General features: G+C 38.8%; 1 protein-coding gene across 5 annotated transcripts in view; it reads left to right on the forward strand.

The window, feature by feature from the left end:
• The window catches only part of LOC124153591 (glycerol-3-phosphate acyltransferase 1, mitochondrial), a 97,692-nt gene that overhangs the window by 23,051 nt on the left and 48,535 nt on the right, over positions 1–26,106 (forward strand). For 2 of the 5 annotated variants that reach the window (XM_046526862.1, XM_046526858.1), the window contains exon 2: positions 5,614–5,664. The exons of 1 other annotated variant lie outside the window; for it this stretch is intronic. Coding sequence is in view for 3 of the 4 variants with exons in the window: in XM_046526858.1 (XP_046382814.1) it covers positions 5,614–5,664 (51 nt within the window). In the remaining variant the exon portion in view is untranslated. Of the gene's footprint in view, positions 1–5,613; positions 5,665–17,882; positions 17,957–26,106 lie in introns of those variants that run through there. 2 more of the 5 variants (XM_046526859.1, XM_046526861.1) reach the window with 2 other exon arrangements.

Genomic DNA, 26,106 nt, shown 5'->3' on the forward strand with positions numbered 1-26,106 from the left:
ATCCTATTTTCTCCATTGCTAGCTTGGAAGGTAGATAATTTTGAATAAAAACTTTTGTAATTACTTAACATTCATTAAAGATGTGAAATAGTACGAAAAACGGCGAGACGAGAATAATGGCTTTTTTTTAAGGCTCTAGTGTTTATCTGGGGTATGGGTGACATCAGTCGCACTGCAAGTTTCACAGTGGAGAACTTCTCAGTTCTCTCCGCTGCTAGGCCTTATTCTTAGATGTACCTACCTCTCGAATTCACAGTGAATATGGCTAAGTTAAGATATTGCTATTTGTTTTTTCTTCCATGTGAGGGATAAATGTGAAATCCCATTCTCTCGAGAATCTCCACGTATTTCAGTGTTAGTGTGTTTTGTAACAGTAACTGAAAAACGAAATTTTCACGGATAGGTTTCCGATATCGTCGTAATATTTATTGCTTTCTTGAGATTGGTTATTTATTGAAAATTTTTTAGTGTTGACGAAAATGATTTTAATTAAATCGGTGATTTCGAGTGGATTATGATACTGAAAATTATGTCGTTATGTTTCCTTATGAGTGGCAGTGTTATCTTTTTCACTGATGCTTATTAGTGCGTCGAACTAAAAAGTATATCCATTCTCGAGTTGTAACGTTTTTTCGGAATGTTTTTTTTTGAGCTTTTTCCCCCATGATTGCCATCCCTGATTTGCAAAAACCTTGATGTAATGCTCAAAAGATTGTTATGGGAAATCTCGAATCGTTCTACGAACGCGATCGTTCTCAGTCCCCCGCTCGCCATGTCCACACATTTTATCGGAATTCCCTCGCCATCAGCGTTTGTTATAAATGTGAATTAGAACGCGTTTTACTAGTTTTGTGTCTGTATTATGTTTGTTTCTACCGTTCCGTAATGACTCATCTTAAATAAGTACGTGAAGGGATAGGTAAACCGCAGTTTCAGCTGTGTGCTCGTCAGGAAACTTCATCACTGCTTATTACCTCTCTTACATTACTTTTTTCACTGTGGGAAGAAGTATGGAAAAGGGAATTATTTTTGAAGTATGAGGAAAGGAAATTATTTTTGGTTTAAAGGTGAAGATGAAGAGTGATGATCTGTTCTGTATGAAAGACTCAGCAGATTAGTCTTTCCTTTCCTGTGAAATAATTACACCGAACTTATGCTAAACATACGACAATCACTAAATGCGATGAAATGATGCTTCCCTAGCTCCAGTTTAGAGCTAGGAAGGTGGCCATGCAAATTAATCGCACATTGAGGTGTCCTCAATGCTATAGTAGGGAAAAATTTTTAGGTGGTACTAAACAAAATTTGCCAACAGCTGAAAATGTATTATACATCCGGCCGCCATTGAAATGTCAAATTCCAACTCTTATATTAGTTCCAAGTTGTGCCACGAGATAACTCTGAACAAGTAAATAATCATTACCGATTTTTAATACCGAAATCCATTGGACAATTTACAGTAGGGCTATTTTTTACAGATTTAAAAAGGTAGTTTATCCGGTACGCTGATAACGAGTTTGGATTTTAAGGGGTACGCCGTACCGGCCCAACTAGAGCATTGGATGTCCTGGGTGAAGAGGATAGGGAAGGATGCAATTGAGAAAAGAAAAATAGAGGATGGCCAAGGCTAACCTGGTGCAGATAACGAAGGACACGGGCTGTAAAACGCATTAAAGGATTGCTAAAGGCATAAACAACGAGAAAGCTGGCGAGCTGCTAACGGCTAATGAAGGCGTTGATGACTGAAGGAGGGGGAGTATTAGCACTGGTGATAACGATATCAAAATAAATTCGAAATAAGAATTGGTTTGTCCTTGACTTTGTGAACTTATCTTGTCCAAGGAAGGAATGGGAAATAGCTGTTTCGCATTTCTCGACCAGGTTTTACCGTGGAGCAAAATCCTTGGTTTGAACGCGAACCCTCCATGAAACTGCAGAATTATTTGTTTTACCCGTATCGAGAAGATACCTAAAAGTTACAGAACCAAAATATTTTTGTGAAACTGGAATGGTTGCGAATGAGTGATGAAAATGACTGCATTGTTGATGAAACCGATGCTTTGGAAATCACCAAGCTGAAATCTTTTCCCCAAGTGCAATTTTTTTTAATTTATTTTTTTATTTTATTATAAATAAAATGCTACACATACAGCAAAACTGTCAATTTAAAGTGCACTTATATCTAGTAAAAGGTAAAAATTAAGCTAATTACAATGTCAAATCAAGTGGTAACAAAACAATAGACCGATTACACAGCTCCTCTAATGAACTGCAAAAAACATTAAAACTATAAAGGTACTTGAATTACTTGGTCTGATTGCAAGAAATGAAGATGCTTGAACTGTTGCAAAAGTGAGGAAGAGGTATCCCCACAACTCCGTCTTCATGTTGAAAGTTGTAGAATGTTAAAAGCTAATTTTTTTCCTGTAAACTGTGTCGTTCACAGGTGACGACTAAATTCTAAGCGAGATTTTATTCATTGGTTGTACGATGGGCGTCCCTTGCCGTTGGCGAAAGAGTCTAGTAACCGATAACCATAACTCGACCCGCGATCATAAATCGATCTCGTTAGCGACGCTTTTAGAGGTATAGTCGCGGAAGAAGGTCACTACTTGTAACGCATTGGAGTGGAGGGCCTCTTGAATGTACCCCGCGGCTGGGAGGCCTATGCGGTTGAAGTGATCCATTCTCTGTTTCAAGTGGATCGATGAGCGAGTTTCGAAATAAATGTACCGCAAACACTCATCTGAAATTTGATGACTACGTAAAACGAGATCATACCATTAAAAGGGAAGAAAGGCTTGTCAAAGTATGTAAATTCGAGTATTTACATTTTTGCTGCCATAAAATGAATAGTGGGTATTTGACATACTTACGAGATATTTGGTCGTCAGAAGAGCTTGTTTGAATACTTCTGTGTGGTATAGGTTAATTAAGTATACGTAAACAATGCAGACTCCCGAGATGGTCTCAGAGGCTGGTCAATGGTTATTGATACATGATTAGGTACCCACGATCGTGAATTTCGAAGTGATTATGATATCTATCAAAGTATCTATCCTAACGATCCAATTACTTTTTCAGTTTGCGAAGATTTGTGAGGATGATTCACTCAAATATTCAACACTGGTGTTAAGTCTTCATCAATATCAGAACTGAAAGTGTTAGCGTAGTATCTAGACGGAAATTCGGCAACTAAGGAAGAAATTACCCGTTGCAATACCAAAGGATAAATCATCTTAATAAATCTATAATGAAGACTAAAATCGTCTACACGAAGAAATGAGTTTAGAATGGAGGAATAGGAGATTAGAAGGTGGAGATGGTTTCGATAAAATAGTGTGTGTGGTCGAGTTGGAGTCGAGTTAATAAGATGTGAAAAAGGTGGTATGGTGTGGATATTCGTAAAAACGAACGCATTACGACAGCTGTGGAAAAATGTTGGGGTAGAGATGTAGACACTACATTATAGTGTGTGGAAAAATCTATTTAGCGGAATCGAGAGAGTTTGCGCTTGGAGTTATGATTACTCGCAAATACGGTGTTTTGTAAGACACCTGAAAATTATACTCTTTGAACGCGTTACTGTATGAAACCGCTCTTTGATGAAGATGTCACTGTACGGTTTTCACTTCCATTGGCTCACATGCACTCAGTATTCAACTCGAAGATTGGTTTGTATAAGTAAGAGTAGAGCTAACTCCGGCCCTGTGCTGCAGGCATGTGAAATTCGCATATTCGGGGTGGGAAGCCAGTTTCTTGACTTGGGCCATCAAGCACGTCAAGGATATTTGTTTTGGGGTGTCTACAGTTCACGAGGGACCCTTCGATCAATAGCCGTGCACTCTTCTCTCCACCTTGTTACATGCTACGAAAAGGAAATTGAGTTTTCTATGCAAAAATGACGGTTATTTGACAAAGTTAGATAATTTCCTATACTATTAATAAACAAATGTGGAAAATATTTGGTTAATACCTAAATGTGATTGATAGTAAGATATTACATTTACTTTGCTCGGTTTACTCGTTAAAAGTTTCCGGATACGAACGAATTTATACTGGATACTCTTTTTTTTACTGCTAGTAAATTTTTTATTAACTTGGTGATTAAAAAAAATACAGAATTGAAATTTAGTCACGTGTATTTGGCCAACCCCTTACTATATGCTTTACGAGTAGATAGGAGTTTTACATCGTCTGAGATTACCAATGCATGCATGTGGCACAGACCTAAGGGAAACATCTCTTAATAATCACTTATTAAGAATGCCTATCGTTGGAAAGTTTCCTTCGTTTGATAGGGTATTTATAATCCTTAACTAAGCCAAGCGCTACCTGCTAGCAGGGTACTCTGCTACCTGATAGCAGCCTGCATCATAGCGGCTCTCATATCATCCCACCAAGGTGGCCTCACACATCGGCAGCCGGAACCAGAATGACGTCACACGGGCTTTTCCCAGCATTCATACTTAGCCGTCACGTTTTCGCGAGCTTGAAATTTTTAACTTTTCATTTAATCGCGAAAAATTGATATCGTCATTTAAAAATCTAAAAGCGTGAAATATGTACTTCAGGATTAATAATATTTCGATTTAGGCAAATGAAAAGTATAGGTAACCACCCTATTGTGTCGATTTTCATTTTGAAGTTATCTAGCCAAATCAGTTGTTTTGTGGGCGAAATAGGAAATGAAGTTTTAGCCTAAAAGTTATTATTTCTTGATTTACACCTACTGTACGTTACCCTCGTTCTAGTAAAGCAAATAATATTGGCCCTCTTGTTGAGCGACTTGACATTACTCGTGATTCCATTACAAGGCTGACGCTTAAAATTCATTCATGTCGCGTTCGAATTTTTGAGACACCATTGTGCCTCGAAAATATATTATCATAACTTTGCCTTCAATGGTGTATGGTTTGGTCCCTGGAAAGAAGGAAGTCTCTTTGTCTGAAGTTCCTTCTTTCATTTGTAATTTTAATGCTAAGGCGTTTTCATTCCGATGTAGGACTTGTAAACTAAGTAGGTTAGGATTTCCTCCGTTGGGTCCTTATACTAAATTTGAATTTATAGGCAAGCTTAACTTTTTACGGTTGTAATCGTGGGGACAAATTATTATAATCTGTGGGCCTATAAAATCCGTGCTCCTTATCTTGGTGGCTAGTTTCGAATCCTCAAAGTGATTTCTGCTTCGTGATTGGTTCGCGGAGCGTTATATATATTCAAGGTTATAATAACTCTTACACTAAATAAATCAGTGATTGATTTGGTCTTTCCATTCTATTCCTATTATCGTTGATTCATGTTGATCGAAAAGAACTTTATTTTCCCCATAAACTTGCTCGTGTTACTTAAATTCTATACATTATTTTATTGTGCACCATGGGAGACCTTAATCTATCAATTTAGGAGTACATGCGTTACCTATTACCACCTTTACAATTATAATTAGCTCACTCTCAATATTTATTTGAGAATGATGTCCGCAATACATAGCTTTGTATTTTGCGATATCTTATAAGAGCTCATTAATGGTCTATCGGAGAAAGTTCGGTGTGATATTTGCGTTTTATAATATTTTTGCAATAAATTCATCGTATATTTTTATTCTTTCAGCAGCGGCAGCTGTCGGTTTACAAGGCATTTAGTGAGTGCAGTCAAGCTTAAGTAAGTACAGTATATTCTGTTTCTTCCTTGGGTAACTCAGTAACTATCTAGTGTGTTGCATAATTTATGCGTATCTTTTATAAGAATACTATGTATATGCTTCGTCTAATCGTCTTGCTTGCCTGAACTTGTCGTCTTAGGTGATCCATTGGCTTTACGAAATGGTAGAGGAATCGCGAGAGCTTATTGGAGCTCTTCAGTTCTCGTTCTAGTGGTGATACTAAAAAATCTGGTGGTTATATAGTTGGTACACTTTCGGCGCATTTATCGGCTTAGCAACACTGTTAGTGAGGTAAATTTTTCTTATGGTAGAGATTAGTTCGTAAAACTTTATCAACTCAGTGATTTCTTTGGATCATCTGAAAGAATTTTCAAAATTTCTTCGATTTGTCGTTTATTACTAATTTTTATTTTCGATTTACTTAGTATTTAGGCCGTATTTGACAGTTTAGGGTAAGCTAATACACTTAGTGAGATGATTCCCTGCTAGAATACATTTTAGAGGTACGCGGAATGAGGTTGATGGCGGTTATTTCACGCGTTCACGCGTAAAGACAGGAAGAAGCGTTACGGCCGGATGAAAAAAGTAATCTTCCTTATACCCCATAAATAACACGAATATAGAATTAAAAAGATAATTTTTGAGGGCTGATACGAAATTTGAGGCATATTGCGGCAATATCAGACTTGGATTTACTTTTTTTTATCTGTTTAACCCGTCGGCCCCTTTTCGGCAATTTTTTCATATGCCGTGCAGTCTTGCGCCAAATGACACGCTCATTGGAGCTCTTCAGTTCTCGTTCTAGTGGTGATACAAAAAAATCTGGTGGTTTTATAGTTGGTACACTTTCGGCGCATGTATCGGCTTAGCAACACTGTTATCTTGTTCTACATGCATCGCATTCGTGTGACAACACCTGAAATGCAGGTGTTAAGTCATTATCCATATTTTTTTGCCTTGCATCGATTACTTTATTTTCGAATTGGCGTCTAGAATAATCATCCGAATTGTGTTCACGTCGAATTATCGAGTTTTCTGTCTCGTGTGGACGTTACTACATCATTAAGAGGCGCATAACAAATCTCGTTTTCTTCACAGGAATGCTTGATGCTAATTTTCCGTGGAAGCCTTTGCGACAGACATTTTTCTTTAGTGTTATTACGGAAAATCAACAGCAATTGGTATTGAGGGTGTAAATAGGTGGAGGACCAACGTGTTGAAAGAAGATTGTATCGTACAGTAGGGCATGCAATGCAATGACCATTTCTGTAAGGGACCTTAGAAAAATCCTCGACAATCGTTCATTTCATTTTTCATTGGAGAAGAAAAAAAAACCATGAAGCATAGTCACACTCCTGCGTCGCCATAAATCAGTGGATATAAATCTGGTGCGGTGGTGGTCTGCGTACCACTGGTGGTCCTCGAGAACGTTGATAGTAAGTCCTCTGGAGAATTAAAAAAAAGTCATTTAATTGAGAACTTGAAGTAATATGGGGTACACATGTGTTGTGATAATTATTAAGGGCCTTTAAAAACGTACCTGTTTTATTTAATCCTGTTTGGATTTTGCTATCGGCAAGAATTTGAGAAAGGTTTGTTACTGATAAGGGATGTGGTGGAAGTTGTCCGTGTAGTATTTAATTTGAGGCTGAGTGGTTCACTTAGTTCTCCAAATTATGGAACAAGAACCTTTGTTCCATGAAACCTTTGAAATAACAAGTGCCCTACACAAAGTACTAGCCTGGGGGCTAGTAGTTTAGGAATAACTGTCCCAGAGAACATTTTCTGTATAATTCGACTCTCCTCTCCAGCATTCTGGTGATGATATTGTATTTGGCGGAGGAATAGTTTTTCCGTGAGGGATTGGTATTATAAGAAGAGTGCGAAGAAAGAGCGTTGGCATTAAAATCAAGGGGATTACGGCTTGACGTCCAATCCGACGGACGGAGTGTTGCACTTGAAGTGCCGTTCACACAGTAAAATCAGGGATATATTAGCCACTGAAAAATATCCATCGCGATCGGGATTTGATCACGGGTCCACAAAGTGGGAGCTAACTCTATCAAAAAATTCGTGGAAGATAGAAAAATGCTATTCGCGTGTGTCTACATTTGACACAAGTATGTTTTATTGCAAATGGCCAGCTTATTATGATATTTTCTTTGCGTATGCGTTCATTGTGATTTCGTTCTCTTAGTTGATGAAGAAATATAATCTCAATGTTATAAGGTGTGTTGCTTGCCCTTCAGGCACTACGAAACTAGTGAATGCTTCGCCCGGTAAGAACGACTTTAAACCATTCCCGCAGGAGAAAAATCTTCAAGGAAATCGTACAATTATTGGTTATTTTTCATCGTAATTTCTTTATTACTCGATGTTATACGCTAGAATACAATGCTTATGAGCTTAACGCTTGCGTTTAATGCCTAATTGTTTTCCTGAAGAGACTCCGAATTCCTCATTTCACTAGAGGAATTTTATGCCTTTCAAGACGCCGCGAAAAGTAATTTACTACTACTCCATTGAAAGAGTGGCATCAAACCGCCCCTGCTGGAGAAAATGCCTTCGGAACATGACGGTTGGGGCGCCTCGACTGATCGCCTCCGCCGGCCGGCGGGTTTTACTCGCTTTCGATACTACTGGAAGGAGTGGAAGTGGGAGGGGGTGCCCTTCTCACACTGCTTCCACATCACGCCACGACCTCGGCAGCGTAATTTTAAGAATCTCTCCTTCGCTCGCGACCGTACACAAACACGCCACTCGGAGGGGTAGCCGAGTGGCAGGGCGGGAGAAATGCATATATGCACCCTCACATATCGGTCTGCGAGAGTGCCATTGCCCTCCGGCTCTCGCTTTCTGTATCTCTCGCTCTGTCTCCTAGCCGGGAGGCTAGCCGATCAATTGATGGTCTCCGACGTCAAAGTCTCTCTCATCGGTGTCAGGGATTACTGTGGTTGATCCCTTCCTGGTGTTATCTCCGGCGTTATTTTCGTGCGCAATCTAGGATGAAGGCAGATTCCTAAATCAATTGATCGGGCGTCGGCAGTTTCAAATTGGATAACATGTTAGTCATTGTAGAGTATCGACGCTGCTGCGAATATCCCTGGAGAAGGGAGATGTTAGCGGTTATATTGAGGGTTTGGTACTACTATGGCTACTAGCCGGTACTAGCAAAATTTGGGTTTTTTCATCATTGATGCAGCTAGAATGTCCTCGAGAAAAGATCATTCTAAGAGCTTGTCCTCTTATAAGGTTAGCAGCCAACTGAAACAAACGTGAGGCATAATTTTGTGTCACTCCGGCAGTCATACCTTCAGAATTATGTATACCTTGTGCATAACTTCATATCGCGTAATTTGGTAATAAACTTATCTTTTGCCCTGCATAAAGTATCGTCGTCGAAACTCAATCGGGTTAAGGTTTGAAAAATCAATTTTGGCTGAAAAATGCGCTTACACGCGTAATTTCTTAAGATAGAAACATATTTTTTCAGCTCCTGATTTACTGGTCGTTCTTTTACTTGTGGATCAGTAATAGAATATTCCTAACTCCTGTGAATGTGATCTATATACCATTGCAGGTTTTATGTAAGCCGCGTTGAAACGTTTTTTTTGCCTATCTAGGTAATTATTGTATCTTATAGTGCAATTGGATAATTTAATGCTTAAGACTTTCCGAGTTACTGTAAGTTCACGCATAGCGTTATCTTGCTTTGGTAGGACACTGAAATTGAGGAAATGTAAGAAAAAGCAGTAATAAGAATTTAAAAAATAAAGTATTCACAAATATTTCAATCAAATGGTCCGTGTCTAAGCAATCAGAAGGTCGCGACTGGGTCAATGGATGGGAAAAAATGGGAAAATTGGGATCGTACGTTGTGCTAAAAAATACAATCTGAGAAGGTGTTCGGCTGTAAATAGAATCCGAGAACATGTTCGGCTATAAATGACCACATCGTGCATTTTGGAAGTGTAGGCTGAAGAAGTTTTTTAATATACTAAAATGATGAATTGAACTTAAGAGAAAGGGGAAATCAAAGAAAGAATCACAACTGTATTTTTTTAGCTCAATGGCCTACCTACAATCCTGGACTTGAGCCCGAGTTTATCAGTTATCATTCGCTGCAATCCATACCTCTCATACCTGAGAAATGGGCGTGGCCTCTACTTTTCTCTCTGACGTTGCTAGTATCGGTTATATTTCAATTTTAACTTAATACATTGCGTTTTACCGATAGTCACCTAACTCACATTGAGTTTGATTTTAGAATAAAACCGCAGACTATTGAGAGCGGTGGTGTAATTTCACGGAGTCAGTCGCAAGAGCGAAAATGCACTTGAGAAGAAAATTATCCTTGGAGAATAAAGCTTATAAAATGAAAAAATAATTATTCTTCTCCTTAGCTAATACTCCTCCAATAATGAATGCAGTGCTTGCGTGTGAAATTTTATGTTATCATTTAATAAAATTCTGATTACCTTTATAGTTCTGCCCGTTTTTGCTGTGGCGTATTAATATTATCTTCGTTTTATGATGAGTGAAATTGATATGGATATAATCGATAAAGATGACTTTATCGCGTCTGGCTGTTAACGGGAATCTCAGGAAAAAAGAATTTATGTTCAACCAGTAAAAGATTACGCCTCCTAGGTTTACATCGACGTAAGGTGAACGAGGGAATGTGAGAATTGGGCGTTTACTTTTATTTTTAACGTGAGAAATTATTTGCCATTCTTGTGTATTTCAGCAACGTATTGGCAGTGGCACTAAATAAAGTGTTCCTAAGAAATTACTCATTTTGGTGATCAGAGACTCTTGTGGCTACGACCTGGTATTATTAGTTGCAGCTTTGCTTATATATATATTTCTCGATTGAATTTTATGTATATAAAGTGGTCGTTTGAACTTGAAAAGGTATTTCCGGAATAGCAGACGCCTTTCAGACACATGATTAACGTAGTAACATATTTTATTCGGGAAAAGTGGAAATTTTGTTGTAGTCAAAGAATGACTTCTAATGTAAATTTGGAATGTGCCAGTTGATAGTTTATTATTATTATTATTACATAAATTGTTACAAGTCGGCCATGAAGTCGGGTGGTAACATTAAATCAGGAGGCACATTAAGACAAAAATATAAAATTAATAAATAAAAATCAATAAATTAATGGCTGGCCTTTTGAGGGCGGTTTCTGTGAACGCTTTTATTTATTGCATTTGTGTGTAGGAGTTCTAGATTTTACCATCATCACTCTTTATGTCAATAATTTTGTCAATTTTCGCTGCCTTGCGTGTTAAGGTAGATTGAGGTAAGGGTTTGAGCTGCGAATCCCACGTCGCTGGCCTCAAATCTGTGTTATTAGCGGAAATACTAAACATCCTTCGTTTTAGTTTTATGTTGAGAAAATATCTTCTTTGGTGATTTTTTGGCGTACAAGAGTTGCTGCTGGAAAATTCGGCAAACCATCTATGAAGGAGAATGGCAAAATTGTTTTAATATCCCCTTTTTCAAATAGAATGCTAAGTTCAGGTGATATCGGTCAGCTTGAAGTATAGCCATTGGTATCCTCTCTTATTGGTGAGTAAAATTGGTCGAATTTGTGTATTTTTAAAAATTAGTTTTTGAGAAAGAATCACCAATTTAATAATTTCCTTGTGATGGAAGCTCGTTGGATACTGAAAGAACCAAATTATTTCTTTCTGGGTATATAATTAATCCTGGAAATATATATGTTCGCGAAAGAACGCGGATGCGTTTACCCTGCGTTTACTCTTGCCCTGAAGATGAATCAATAAACTCCGCTCGTCCTGAAAAGATAAGAAGGCATTTTGTGACATGGATCGACGATTGCTGCTGGGATTTGAGCTGAGATGACGCATGATTGCAAGGGTGACATTCTTACTTGAAGTTTGCTGCCATTTTTTGATCTGAATTAGATTGCTTTCATGGAATCCACGGATATTACGATAAAGGATTCTCACGTCGGCTTCTAGATGCGTTGTCACTCACTACGCTTTAAAATGGGTTTACAAAAGGCGCTAACGAGCAGAGGGATCGGGTTATCACTTAGAAATAAGCTATTATCAAGGCTCTTATACTAAATTCATATTCACGATGACATATTATATCAAATTCATAACTTTCCGTTCATATTCTTCGCGATTGCAATATTACATTTTAAATATTGAGACTAAATGGATCGCTCGGCACTCAACCCTGTGCTGTGGGCATTTTTAAAAACAAATTAAAATACTTTTCCTAGACAAAAACACAAAACCAAGCGTCTACGTGAAGAACTGGGGGCTACTCTATGGAGGCCCATTGAGTCAATCCATCAATCTCCAGTGTTGTCGTCCATACCTCTTTTGTGCTTCGTTGAAAACTTTAATTTGGAACGCTATTCGAAGTTCTCTGCACTTATTTCTAGGTTTTGAATATTCTTAATCGTAATTAATATAAAATATGATTCAAATCGTCTTCATTTTACTTTGGCTTACTTGGAAAATATATTTATTTTTCGTGAATGAGATTTTACCTGTTGAACTTTTTACGCTCCCTTGTTCAATTACTGCTTTGTAATTTGGTACCTGCGTAAAATATTAATGACTTCTGAAAACTATTCGTCTCTGTGAGAATTTTTCTCTGTTGAAATAATATATATTTTCGTACAACATGTTATAAAGGGACATATTTAATAACTTGAATGTTGGTTTTACTATGCTGCAATACTTGTTTCTTTGAATCTCAGAAAGATGGGTGGTTATATTTTATGTTGATTTACTTGAGAAGATGTTGAAGTTGTTATGCATAGCGCAATATGAACGTGCAAATCATTATTGAAATTATTTGTGTCCATAAAATTTTAGTGATACCCTTATATTCCCTTCCTTTTTCTCTTGCCTACATTCATTCATTTTGTTCCAAAAATATATTTGTTTGCAGAAAAGTATTTTATCATATGTGTTGAAAAAGTAAATGTGATCAATCAAGCTATATTGATATTAATATAACTGATGACTTCAGGCTTGACTTTGTAAAACCTCTCCATATCGGAAATAAAGGAATTAAACTTTGTAAGGATACAAAATTATTGTATAATGATCCTTAATAGTGAACCTTACAAAGTTTTATTCCTTTATTTCCTATATTGATATTATCTTGAAATTTCAATTTGAATTCCCTCGTTGTGATTGTGGTAGTACATGGCTATGGAATTAGTTTCTAACATAGTACATATATGAAAAGGCTTTACTGATGAGTAGGGGTGTGAAATTTCCTATCATAGCGATGATTCTAGTCGAACGCGTGTCCTGTGACTTCGTTTTCCGCTGCAGTCAACTTCTTTGTTTACGCCAGTCGAATTTCCCGTTTATTATTCTGCTTTCTATTACGTATACGTTATTAGCGCCGCTAGTTGATGACTTCAACAAACAAAGTGGTGAATTCCGAAATATTTTTGAACGAGTTGAAGGAAAAAGGAACCTAAAAGTTTTGGTTGCATAACGTAGGAGTCCAATCTATACCTATGGACGCTATCTTCCCGTAATAAGATAACTATTTATATGATGCATGGTGTTTATTTAAGTTGCTTGTGGCTTGGCGTGCTTGTAGTTAGAGATACGTGAAAATAGCTGTTTCATTTTAATTTTATAGCACTTTCAATTACAGTTTACAGCATTTTGTAGCATCTAGTAGTTGACAAAGTGTGATGAAATACAGTTATCAGAAAAAACTCGGAATAGTTTGAATAATTATGGGGTATAGCAATAATAAATTAAGGAATAAAATATAGAGTAAATAATTAAAAATTATATTAGTTGCCTGAATATCATTTACACTAGTTGAACATCAACATTGAACAAGTTTCGACACAACTAGAATGTCAGTCACAACTAGAATGGACTGGCTGAAAAACCTCTCTGCATCCACAATGCTAACTGGTGTCCAGATTGTGTGGAGTGCAGCATTACGAAACTCAGTTTTTCCTAGGCAGATGGCTCGAAATATTTGCTTAACCTCGCAGAAGCTACCAGGGTGCTCTCTGGTAGCTGCCGATGACATGCATGTAACCATCTATGAAGCAGTAAGGCCCAACGTCCAGTGGCGTAGCGAGGGGCGGGCTCGGCACTAAATTTAAGATTTTGCCATCGAAAAGGCAAATTTTCGGCTTAAATATCATATTTAAATATCATAAAAGTCCTGTCATTGCGCCTATGTCGCATTTATTCTCGCGAATCGCATCAACATCGCATTTATCTTATATGCGATTTTCACGTATTGCTACTTAACACTTAATTACTATTTGTCCTTCCCCGCCATCAAACCCTTAGCATTTCTAGGTCTCAGTGATCCTCGATTGTATTTTTTGACAGTTTTTTTGGGAAGTGAAGGTCTGGTTGGCGTGGTAGTTAGTGTATTAACTTCCCATCCTGAGGTCCCGGCCTTTTACCGCGCGGGTGGTCGCGGATATCTTTCAAAGAAAGCTCAAGAATGTGTGATGTTGGGAGGAAACTCCGTCCGTCGGATGGGCGTTAAGCCATTACCCCCTAGGCGCCTATCGTTCAGAGCAGGTTTACGCTATGCCGAGCTTCCCCTCCGCCCTTCATTCTCTATTGTGGAGTATGACTGTTGCTGTCGGTCACCTGTGTCGAATGCAGAACCTGATGTTTTAAAAATCTTAAAAGAAATTTATTTATGCTAATTTGATTTTTGTAATAACTTAACTTCTTGCCATTCCTCTTGCGGAGCGGATTCCTAACCTAATATCCATAAATTTATCCTTGGTGTGCCATCATAGTAAGTAATACGTAACTTATAACAGAGAGAAAGATATTATGGGCCTATCCATTCTCTTTTATTGCATGCATAAAGGTTAAGAAAATCATCAGAAATGATGACAGCGAGTGTGATCGTATGTGGGAACGGGAGGATCGAAGACCATTCGCGGAATTGCTGTTAAGCGATGTTTTTCGCCTGTCGAATTGGAATTACCTGCGTCTCGCGTGGTCGTTCAAGTCTCTAAAAATAGATTCGCAGCGATATGAAGGTCCATTGAAGGCTCCGACGGAAAACAAAAGGGAAAAACGAAAGCGTGGAAAAAAATATGTCCAGTGTTGAGGAGTCGCTTGAATGGCAACATCGGGTCGGCCGAGTTGGCGGGGAAGTGTCGGCAGTCTACTTCCACGTGAAGGGTCTTCCCTCTGTTGACACAGTCAGAAGATCGCCGCGGCGATACACGGCGGCGCGTGTCTTTGCGCAACTCCGCGGACTAAAAGCACTGCTGCTCGGCGTCGGTCATCGCTGTGGGAGAGCTCGGCGTCGATTCAGGTTGGCGATGCTCATCCTTTTGGCGATATCACTTTCAGTCCAGTAAACTTCGGATATTACAATAGAGGTATCTCCAGCCGGCCGTGTAAATGTGCTGTCACTCACCGCGCATGTAAATTGGTTAACAAAATATGTATTCGCTCGCGACGCTGATGGTTGATCTTTCCGAAGTTCAAAGAAAATTGTTTATGCTATAATCAACGTGATAAAATCTGTCGAATCCACCAGTATTCAATGCTATCCCTCGCGAGCGCAAATGCTCCACTGCAAACATGGGGTACTAATGGATCGGTTTTCGCTCATCGCCGCGCTGAGGACTTTTTTGATGAAATGTTTGAATATTGAGCAAAGTGGCAGCATAAATCAAGCTACTTCGGGGCATACTAGGGTCTCATAAATGTGGTCCACTTGATGTCAACAGTAGATGGGTGGTTTGGGGAAAATATAGATCCCTACTTTAGCATCAACACATGCAAGAGGTGGCTGCGCATTTACCAACAGCCGAGAAAAAAGCCCCAACTTCAGTAGAATTATGGGATTGAAAACTAATCAGTAGAATTATTTGTAAACAGATTTGATTAAGACCGAGATACGTCTTCGTTAGTGTTGGTCTAAAATGGAAGGAAAATTTTCAGTCGCAATAAGCGGCATGAAAACAAACGCCATCATCGTATTCAGCCAATCAGGTCTATTGCGTCATCTCGGATTTTGCCTTTGCAATCTTGGTCCCAATTGCAGTTGCCGATAATTGATCTGGTAATTGATGTGCGGGATCGTCAGGTGGTAATATATTAAGAATAGAGGAGTATCGTCAAAGGTATAGGTTAATTAATGATAGGCCCAGCAGTCTTAAAGGAAAGTATGTAAAGGGGCGTATCCGTTACATAAATTATCGAATGGTATAAAAACGAGAATTCAAGTAATGAAAGTATTATATTCAACTCACTGTGATGGTGTTTTATCTAATTTTTTCATGCATATTATGTACTACAATCGTCAAGTGTGGTGGTGGTCAAGTATGGTGTCCTCCATTTCTCACTTTCCCATGCTAATGCATTCAATTTCTTGATGTTCCTCTTCTGTATGTCCTTCTTTACTTGCCTCTTGCCCTTCCTCGGGGAACTTTTCTTTTAATTCCCACCCTATTGTATTTCTCAAATGATTACGGACAAATACTGTGAGATGGCCTATATGCCAGGACCTTCTCCCGTACTTTTTTATTCTTCGTTTAGTGTTCGATCTCAGTAGTGGTATTATTTCAATTTTAAGCTTGACGTGGTTAGGCCGAGGTCTGTAATTCCCCTCTGGGAAAAAGAAGTCTGGGAGTCGGGTTGAGGTATGCGGTTCTAGTAATGCATAAGTTGTGTTTGGAGAGAAATTGTTGCCACAAAATAACTGCTTATACTCTCCGTTCAGGCTAGTACTTTCTTTGTCATTGTTTTAAATAATGACAATTTTTGGATGAAAAAATCCGGGAGCAGAAAATTTTGGTTTTGCACCCGCCCCCCACCACCCAATTACGCCAAATTATATCGCGTGCTATTTAGCGTCCGTCATTAACGCTAGTCGTTAGAGCCTTTGTTAAACGTCGACGATAACTTGAATGATATTTTTTAGTATTGGGTAATTTTGGGAAAGGAGATGTATCAAAGACAAAGAGTGTTTATGATCTTGGAGTATAGGTCATGCATATACATGACATAACATGACCTATACTCCAAGATCATAAACACTACATTGTTGTAATAATAAGGAAGGTCAGGAGAAGAAACTGTATTCATTAAAGACAAAGAGAGCAAAAGTTAAATGCGTTAGCGATTGGGATTTGAAATTTGAGGAAAGGCCTCGGTCGTGTTTATAGAAATTGATTTGTTGGTTAAATATGAATGTTGGAGCTCTGGATATATTCCCGAATAGATCAAGAGATTTTTTCATTCATTTCCCATTTCTTATCTGTTAACTTCAGGCCCGTAAAATACCCGAAGCCAACGAAAGTAGTTATAAATATGTTTAAAATAAAGTAAAATGATTGTAATAAATGATTCATCTAAGGAACCATTACGATGTAGGTAAGAGTTGTGTGAATTACGATTGTATGATCCTTGCTTCTGCCTTTATATTTAACGCCTACTTGAGAATTTGTGCCTAAGAATTCTGCTACCCTTTGATACCTTACATTGATCATATTAAATTAATACGAAGGCGATACTCCGGGGAATTTCCATACGCAAATTATTTTAAATAAATTACTTCATACTTCTGCACAGATTTTTAATTACCGCGATGGATTTCCCAAGACGTTAACTCGAACCTGGACTCCTGTAAAAAATAATTGCGGGTGAGTGTAAATCCGTATAAAATTTTATTCAGCTCAAAGAATTTGATCCACATAAACGTGACCGTATGCGTTTGCGCATGAAGTAATTTTGTGCGTGTGTAGTGCTCCAATGCATGCATCGGGGTGCGTTCGTATCGGAGATGATTAATCTGCGGTCGTAACTTAAGTGTGGCGTCATTGATGGTGCCGGAAATATCAAGTGGCGAACTTTATCTCCCCCCCCCCCCCTCTCATTCCGCTCATCTTTTCTCCTCCTTGTGTGAGCACTCATTTCGCGGGTGAAGAGAGCCTGAGAGCGTCATGCTCTCCCTGTTGCTCGTGTCAAATGGGGTTGAGAGCGTTGGGGGAATCAATGTCGCTCATCGAAATCTCGGGAGTTGCGGCGTCATCGAAAAATTTTCTCGCTGGTATTGGAAAAAAAGATTATCCCTTATCCGTGGATGCTGATGCTGGCGGAATTTGTGTACGATCTCTTTCGATTGTCTTGAAGTATTCATCTGATGAAACGAGGATATTTTTCTCTTTTTCCCCCGATTTTAGGTGATGTCCTCCGGCAGCTGCTGTAAATTTTGACCGAGCGGGCTGTAAAAGAGCTGATGGCTTTGAAATGGTTGCATCGTATGGGGTGAGATATGTCTCCAGTGTAAAAATTCAATCAGCAATTGTCTATGGATAGATGCCAAGGGAATTTTCTCAACGTTATACCCGTTTTATTGATAGTTTGAAATATCAGCTCACATTCCATCTTTTCACGTGCCATCGACAGTAATTTAGGCATTTTTTGTAGAAATAAGTTTTTATGTGTATTTCTCTCATCATACCATAAAAAATGATAATTAGCAGTAGAATTTTCCCGTTACGGAACTAGGAAATATTTTTAATTACCTTTGTTGCAAGATATTTTCATCTCATAGTAAACCGAGTGAGAACTCCACTCCGTCGATGCAACAGCAGTAACAGCCACAATCAGCTTTCTGCTAATTCTTCTTAGTTAAACCTCCGCTGCGTACATATTGTTCGTAATGAGGAAGCGAAATGTATTTTAGACTTGGTGCTCTTGAATCTATCACATAAGTCGCATTTTATCGCCAGTCGCATTTAATGTCTACGAAGTGTCATTTAATGTCAATGGACATGTGGCGGTAGATTTTAGGTCACCAGCCGCGTTTCTTTCGTGATACATAAGGAGCATAGGAAGCCGGTTTTTCGCTCGGCTTAGTACGTCCACCGTATCAAAAATCATATTTTAGGTGATATCGATGACGTTTTCGGCATAATGAACTCCTATTCCTGTATGATAAATAAATACAGATAACACTACGTTACAGATAGAGACGGTTCGGAATCGGCCTTAGTATGCTGAGAAAAGGAAACTTATAGAAATGCTAAATACACCTAAGGATAATGTTAGCCATGAAAAAATATTTGACTTAGCCGCGATTCGAATGCGGATCTCCCGATTGCCGGTCAGGTGTGTTTGCCAGTTACTCCACCAAGCCATTTCCTCAGTGCGAACTTCTGGATGGGTTTTACCGAGCAAGATGTTGACGTCACAAGTCCACACTGTGGCACATGTGGCGAGGATCGTGCTTACTTAGCCACTGTCGGAGTGAAAAACCCCTATTTTGTCGCTCGTCGAATTTCGTCGGCGACGAATTTCAAAGCACTGCAGAACCCAGAAGAAGTGGCTTTGTACGCAGTCACGTGCTAGAAGATCCGGGTTCGAATCCCGGCTAAGTCAAATATTTTTTCATGGCGAACTTCATCCTTTGGTGTATTTAACTTTGCACCTGTGCGCGTGACTGCGTACAAAGTCACTTGTATCTGCATTGCTGTATAGAACCTTTCGAGTAAAAATATTTGTCTGCTAGAAACGTTGTTAAGTGTGGGCGCGTAGTGTATCTACCAAAGTAAGTCAGTGGGTATTAAATATCTTTTCTGGCGCGATATTCACTAAATTAGTGTTGATTTGCACAGGTGAGGGTAGAGCTCACTTCAGCCTTAGCCACAGGCGTGTAAATATCACAAATTCAGAGTGGGGAGCCATTTACTTTTCCGGGACCACCTCGTACTTGAATGATTTTTATTCGGCGTATCAAAAGGCTTCACCCGAGATTTGATCGCGGGACCCTTCGATCAGCTGCCAAACGACCACTGCAAGTGGAATATTTGTTTAAATAAGTCATTGACATTTCTGCAACAGAATTTATTTTACGCGCGAAACGGTTCATGGTGCTCACTACATTCTCAAGATCTCGTTCCCATGTGTCTCCTCAGCACTTGAGATTGTTGTGAGCACATCGAAACACGTCATGCATAAAATGAATTCTGCGGAAAAAATTGCAGCGTCTTATTTAAAAAGCTCTGTGGACATAGTTGCTCGTTGATGCTGGGTCCAAGGTTCAGTCAGGGCAAGGGCGTGAAGTTACGTATCTTTGACGTAGATGGTCGAAAGTAGACCTATGAGCCGCTGACAACAATGAATGGTTCACGCCGCTGCCGAGCCTGGGAAAAATAATGTGGTGAATCTCCATAATATTTTCGGTCATGATACATAATCATTATTTTCTCTTTCTTCTGCAATTCATAACGTTAATAAGTGAAAATATTGAGTCGTCATTCACTAATTCGCGACGTAGAGACAATCGATGTGGCCCTTCCGAAGCAGAGGCCCCAATTACAAAAGTGCCGGCTGGATTTGTAGTGTTAATTAATTTATTTTAAGAAGACTCTCAATTCCTACTTGCGAGAACGTGGAGTATACATCGAAAAGAGCAGCCTCTTCGTCATGAGTCGTTCAATCGTTCTTGATTCCGGAGATTTTAACGAACATGGTGTAATCGCCCCCACGGACCAAGAAATATTTATGGGAAATACTGGATACTCTCCTTTATGAACGCACTGGGATATCATTCTAATCTTAAAGTGGAAAAATGCCATATATTTGTTAATTCTGTGCGAATCGAAGCATAGTTACATAGTAGAAGCAAACATGGTAGCAGTTAGAAGAGGTTCAGAACATTTAATGGCCCCCACGGACCAATAAATATTAATGGGAAGATAAGAAGAAATTAATCAACTCTACCAAGTTTGACACTTCTTTGAAGGCTGACCCGCAGAAAACGAAGTATATATGTGGCTCGACGCAACTGAAATGCGGAGTCAAGTCAATGATAATAAACGAAAATATGCAGCAGCACGATATCACGATTTGCCGGGCATAGACCACTTATTGCAACGGACCGTAAACTGAGATATCTATATTCGAATATCGGTCGATTCGAACGATTTTTATGAGGAATGTTCGTGCTTAATTCCGTCTCATAATTAATTCAGCTCATCAGTCCAAGCAACGGAGAGATTTAGAGACAGTATGTGACATCGTTAGGAGTGAATTTTCTCTCTTTTCTCATAAATATCCCAAGAGAATTCGAGTAAAACACTCATTGAAACATTTTTATCGTCCTCCAACAAGGGTTCCAAATGTGTAAGAAAAGTGTTATGACTCTGTGCGAAAGGCTGTTAACCTCGGCAACGTAATTCTGATTGTGATTTTGACTAGTCAATTCGCTGGGACCCAACGTACCTCGGGCTCACCGCTCAATTCCCATGATGATAACTTGATTAGTTAGTTAAATACAAGTGCTTTATTAGTTACTTCATTAATGCACTCCGCTTATCGCATTTTAATCTTCATGCCACCAGAAACCTGGCAACATTAGATTTCCTCATTTCCTCTGTCCCCCCACCTCTATCACCCGTGGCCGAAATATTTTCGACTCCGACCACGAGTCCCTCGGCGCTACGTTTTGTTTCCTAGGCTTACGGAATCGCCGTGAGGCGCCTTCCAGACCACAGATATATTTGAGGTGGTTAAGTTTTATTCTGAAAATGAACTGCAATAAGTGGAAAATGCTACCATAGTCATTAGTATTCCGTCGGTGATTGTCATCGGATTTTTCCCATCATTAGCGATACTTCTATTAATGTATGAACTTTGTGTCTGTTAGTCACTTTACTAGTGGGGAAATCCTTGAAAATGCTCTTTATTACTGTAATTGTTAGATTTCCTTTGGCTAAAATGAAGTTAAATACCAATATAAGTGCAGGTAAACGACTAGTTTAATCCCGTAAAATTTCATTTCATTTTCAGCTGAGCTGGTTGTAAAACGTAGTGATTGATACTAATTTTCCCTGGGAAAAGATGTTTCAGTGATAACTTCGCGAAGCCTTCCAATGAAGTAAGAAATAAGGTTTATATTGTGCGTACTATAAGTTATTTTAATATATTAACGAGTTATGACAAAAAATTTCACCAAATAGTAAGCATTGATCCTTATGGAATTGTCAATGTTTTGGTCAAAGAGGGCGTGGCTTATCCTACCCAAGCACCACTATTCCGGCCACACTTTGCAACACGCTCGAAACCAGTGGTGCCCCCTCCAGATTTTTACAACCTCATTGGTATCTATATAGATACTACCGCAGTGAAAACATCTACTAAGTGTTCTCGGACATACGTCGCCTATCAAAACCTTTATACGCCGTGACTACAAGGGGAACATCTCTGAACTGTCTTCCTTCATAATTTCAGATCCTAAAGAATTCTGGACCTTTGTAAATAAACGCCGTAATATCCCTCGAATTCCCGATGCTGGGTCACCTGTGCCGTAGGAACAGGCAGACCGAAATTCTTCCTCTAATATTTCACTGGAAGTCAAGCGCCGACGTCAAATTTCTCACACACAGACGACTTTTCCCTCTTTCCTGTCAACAGTCACTGCCGCTCAGAAATACAGACGGATCCCAAGAAATTTGCTAAATTTCTATCCCCCTCCGCCGCTCACCTGGCCCTGATGCTCTCAGTCCGATATTCCTACGCAACTGAGCTCGGTCTCTCTCAGTTCCCATTGCCCTCCTTTTAAATCGCTGGTTCCACTACGGCATATTTTATTCTCAATGGAAAATAGCAAATGTGATTCCTATACATAAATCTGGTCCTAAAAATGATGTCTCTAATTATCGTCCCATCTCGATACTTCCCGTTCTTCCCTCGGTCTGTGAAATCATCATCGTGAACCGCCTTTGCTTCTTCACTTCCCCCTTTCTCTTCCCTGATCAGCACGGTTTCCTTCCGGGTCGCACTTGTTTAACAAACCCATCAATATTTCAGCAATATGCAGTGCAATCGATGGCCGAAAATTCTCTACTCGACGCCATCTTTCTTGATTTTTCCAAAGCCTTTGGCACCCTGAACCATAAACTTTTGCTACATAAACTAGCCTCCCGCTTTAATATCCATGGCACCTTCCTTAGTCACTTGTACAGTTTCCTCCGTGACAGATCCCAAGGAGTAATAGTCGCTGGTATTCCTTCTTCCTGGTGTAACGTTACTTTCGAAGTGCATCAAGGTAGCGTTCTTGGACCTTACGTCTTTAACCTATTCGTTGATGATCTTGCCCCCTTGTCCGTTCTTCCCAAGCCAATACCTTAATCTATGCTGATGACTGCAAGCTATTTAAACAGATAAATAATGTCGCAGATTCTAATATGCTACAGGATGCCGTAAAAAAGACCACAGAGTGGTGCAGTCTCTGAAGGCTGAAGTTGAACTTTAAAAAGTGCAGCAAAATCTCAATATCTGCGAAGAAAACTCCTATCCATTTTGATTATGTAATTGACTGCTTGCTTCTTAATCGTGTGTCTTCCATGAAAGATCTTGGAATTATTGTGGACCGCAAACTTCTGTTCTCTGAACACATTAATGCGATCAAATCAAAAGCCATGTCACTCTTGGAATGACTCTACCGGTTCACTGATATCACCAGTACTACAATCCTACTTCTCATCCATAGTTCTTCCGGTGATCATCTATTGCTCCCCAATTTGGTCATTGTCTGCCCCCACTAATCTTGCCACCCTTAACGGTGTTACAATTTTTTTGCAAAAATTGTAAAATATAGAGACCCAAATCCCCGCGAGGCACCTACTGGTGCAGTTTTATCCTCTTTATCCCTTCCTAGTGTCTCCCGTCTCCGACTTCAATCAGACATCCAATTCATTTACAATGCCCTTAACTCCCACTTCGACAGTCCTGATATTGTTTCCTTCTTCAACGTCAGAGTACCTTACCGCCTCACCCGTTCTACCTCTTTACTCCACATGCCTACACTCAGGCTATCAGTAATTAATCGCTCTCTATTCCGTAGACTTTCTTTTCTAATAAATTCTCTCCCGGGTGATACTTATCCGTTTTCTTGGACAATTAAAAATTTTACTCACCTGGCATCATCATATTTAACGCATGAAAGACTGACTATACATAGATCTGGATAAATGTTTGTTGTTTTGTTTTTTGTTCTATTTCAAATTGTAATTACAAATTAATTTATTTAATTTTTAGCTACTGTAAGGGCACCATTAGTTGGCAGTATTGCTGTATGTGTACCACTTTATTATAATAAATAAAAATAAATAAAATAAATTAAGTAAGCATATTTTTCAACATTTTTGCGTTTGTGTGCACGGCAGCATCCGCAATACACATTATCTTTAGCACGCTACATCTCATATCAGTTAGTAAATTGATTTCGACTAATCAAGCTCTCTTAATGAATATCTCTTCAAGATAAGTACCTTTTGATGCTGAAAATTTCCCGAAATATCCAACCTAAATAAGCACCCAGATTGAGAATCTTATCTAAAAATTACTTGGTAACTTTTCCGACAATCTTTGATTCTTAAAATCTGAACTTTATCAGAAAACACATGGTAGGAAAAGTTTTAAAAAGCATTTATGAATAAAACCAGCAGCAATAGAAGTCATATCGATCATATTCTTCATCCCCTTAATATGAAGCGTCGTTGCAACGGCGCACGCGGAAGAATCAGCACCCCCGTCTTGTTCTCTCATTGGTTGGATAGTCAAGATGACTGATGGGCTTATTTCATCACGTCAAAGCCTCTCCAGTTTCGCTACGGCAAAATAAAATGATGGAATATCATCCGGAAACGGCGGATCGAAGACCGGCGAGAAAGGATATTTACACCTTCGACTAGGCTCATACGTCGATTGTAGAATTCATTAACGGAGGAGTTAGGTGATACTTTTTTAATTGGGGGGTCGCAGTTACTGATAATTACCCCGTCGTGCTTAGAATCTCTGAAGATGCATAAAGCAAAAGTGGAATAAAATTCTTTGACTGACTAAATGAACTGTTATTTTATTGCCCACCCATACGGTCTAATCGCTCCTACATTCTTATTAACGGCGATGAAAGTTTGTATTTTTTTAGCCCGTGAGTTGAACCTTCTCAAATAAACTAAAAAATTAGAAATTCGAGATATTTTTCTAAAAATAAGTGTCATTATAAAGTAGATAAAAACTGCATTAAAATTTATGCCGTGGAGCGTATTTGATTGAATTTATACTATCGGAAAATACCTCTTTATGTTGTAAAAATAAAAGTAAACATATTTGCGTAGATACTGGTTTTATCCGCCTGAGAATGTTAGAGCCTGCCACTGTCCCCTTTGGTAACGGTTTCGAGATAAGAAGCAGCAGCACTAATCTTCCGTATTTAGCAGTGATTATGCGAAGATTGGTTTCATCACTGATATCGATTCTGGACGTTGGTATTTTGTTTCTAAGAGGAATCGATCCCTTTTGCTGTAATTTCTCCACTGTTTAAAATTGCCTTGGACCGCATGCTCTTTCGGGTATTCTATTCTATGTCTTGAAGTTATTCCCAATTCCAGTAATTTGATCCTTAAGCCTTTATTTTATCAACAACGTTATAAATTTCCTCACATCTCTTTTCCACTCCCCTAGTAAGCATTGACAATTCCTTGCCTAATGGAACCCGTATTGTTTTCTTCCTTGTTTGTGAGACTCATTCTGGTCTTTTTATTCGACTTGAGTTCATTTTATCTCGGTCTGATCTCACTACCATTTTTTTCTTTGCAGCTCGTAAGCATGACTGATTTTTAAATTTTCTCCACTTGTGACTTTAAGTGGGAAAAATAATTGATGTATGCATATCATCATAGACGTTTAAAGGCTCTTGGTCTTTTCTCAGTTCAATGTGAAGGGTTAATTTCCTACCATTGCTTGGAGTTTGAGTTAGTTTTTTTGGTAAAATTCATTTATCAGTTTTTGGAGAATAACAGATAGGGTGATTTCGATTTATGTACCTACCTGTTAGGTATAAATTAGTAACTCTAAACATTTGCCCAGCGAATGATGGCGAAGACTATTGGTTCTGATTTGTAATATCTGGTAGACTTTTCTATTTGAATATAGTTACCTTTATATTACCATCGGTATGACTGATATTTTTTTGTCATGAACAGTTTTTTTCCGTCTATTGGTCTGTGGACCAGGCATTATTTATACTCCATTTATCCTGGGCGGCTATATAGGAGAATACATTCGAAAAAGGTTGAGAAATATTTCAGATTGACATTGTGTTTCATTACCTATTTAAGTCGCTAATATTTTATCGCGATTGGAAAAAAGAAGTATTTTACTATCACTATGAATTTCTACATCGTTGTTTATTTTTTTCGTCCTAGAGTCGTTGTGTGGAGCCTAAGGAATGCATATTTGAGGAAAACCCCGGAAGTGTTAATGGTTTTTGTGGTAATAAATTAAGTGAATATCTAATAGGGTATTTAGATTCAAGTTAATGGGGAATATTTAAGGTTTTAGTAATTCTCACGAGAGATGAATGGTTATAGGAGTAAATTATTACGGAGGTTATGGAAGTTTTAGAC

Source organism: Ischnura elegans, chromosome 2 (assembly GCF_921293095.1).
Source record: "Ischnura elegans chromosome 2, ioIscEleg1.1, whole genome shotgun sequence".
NCBI lineage: Eukaryota > Metazoa > Arthropoda > Insecta > Odonata > Coenagrionidae > Ischnura > Ischnura elegans.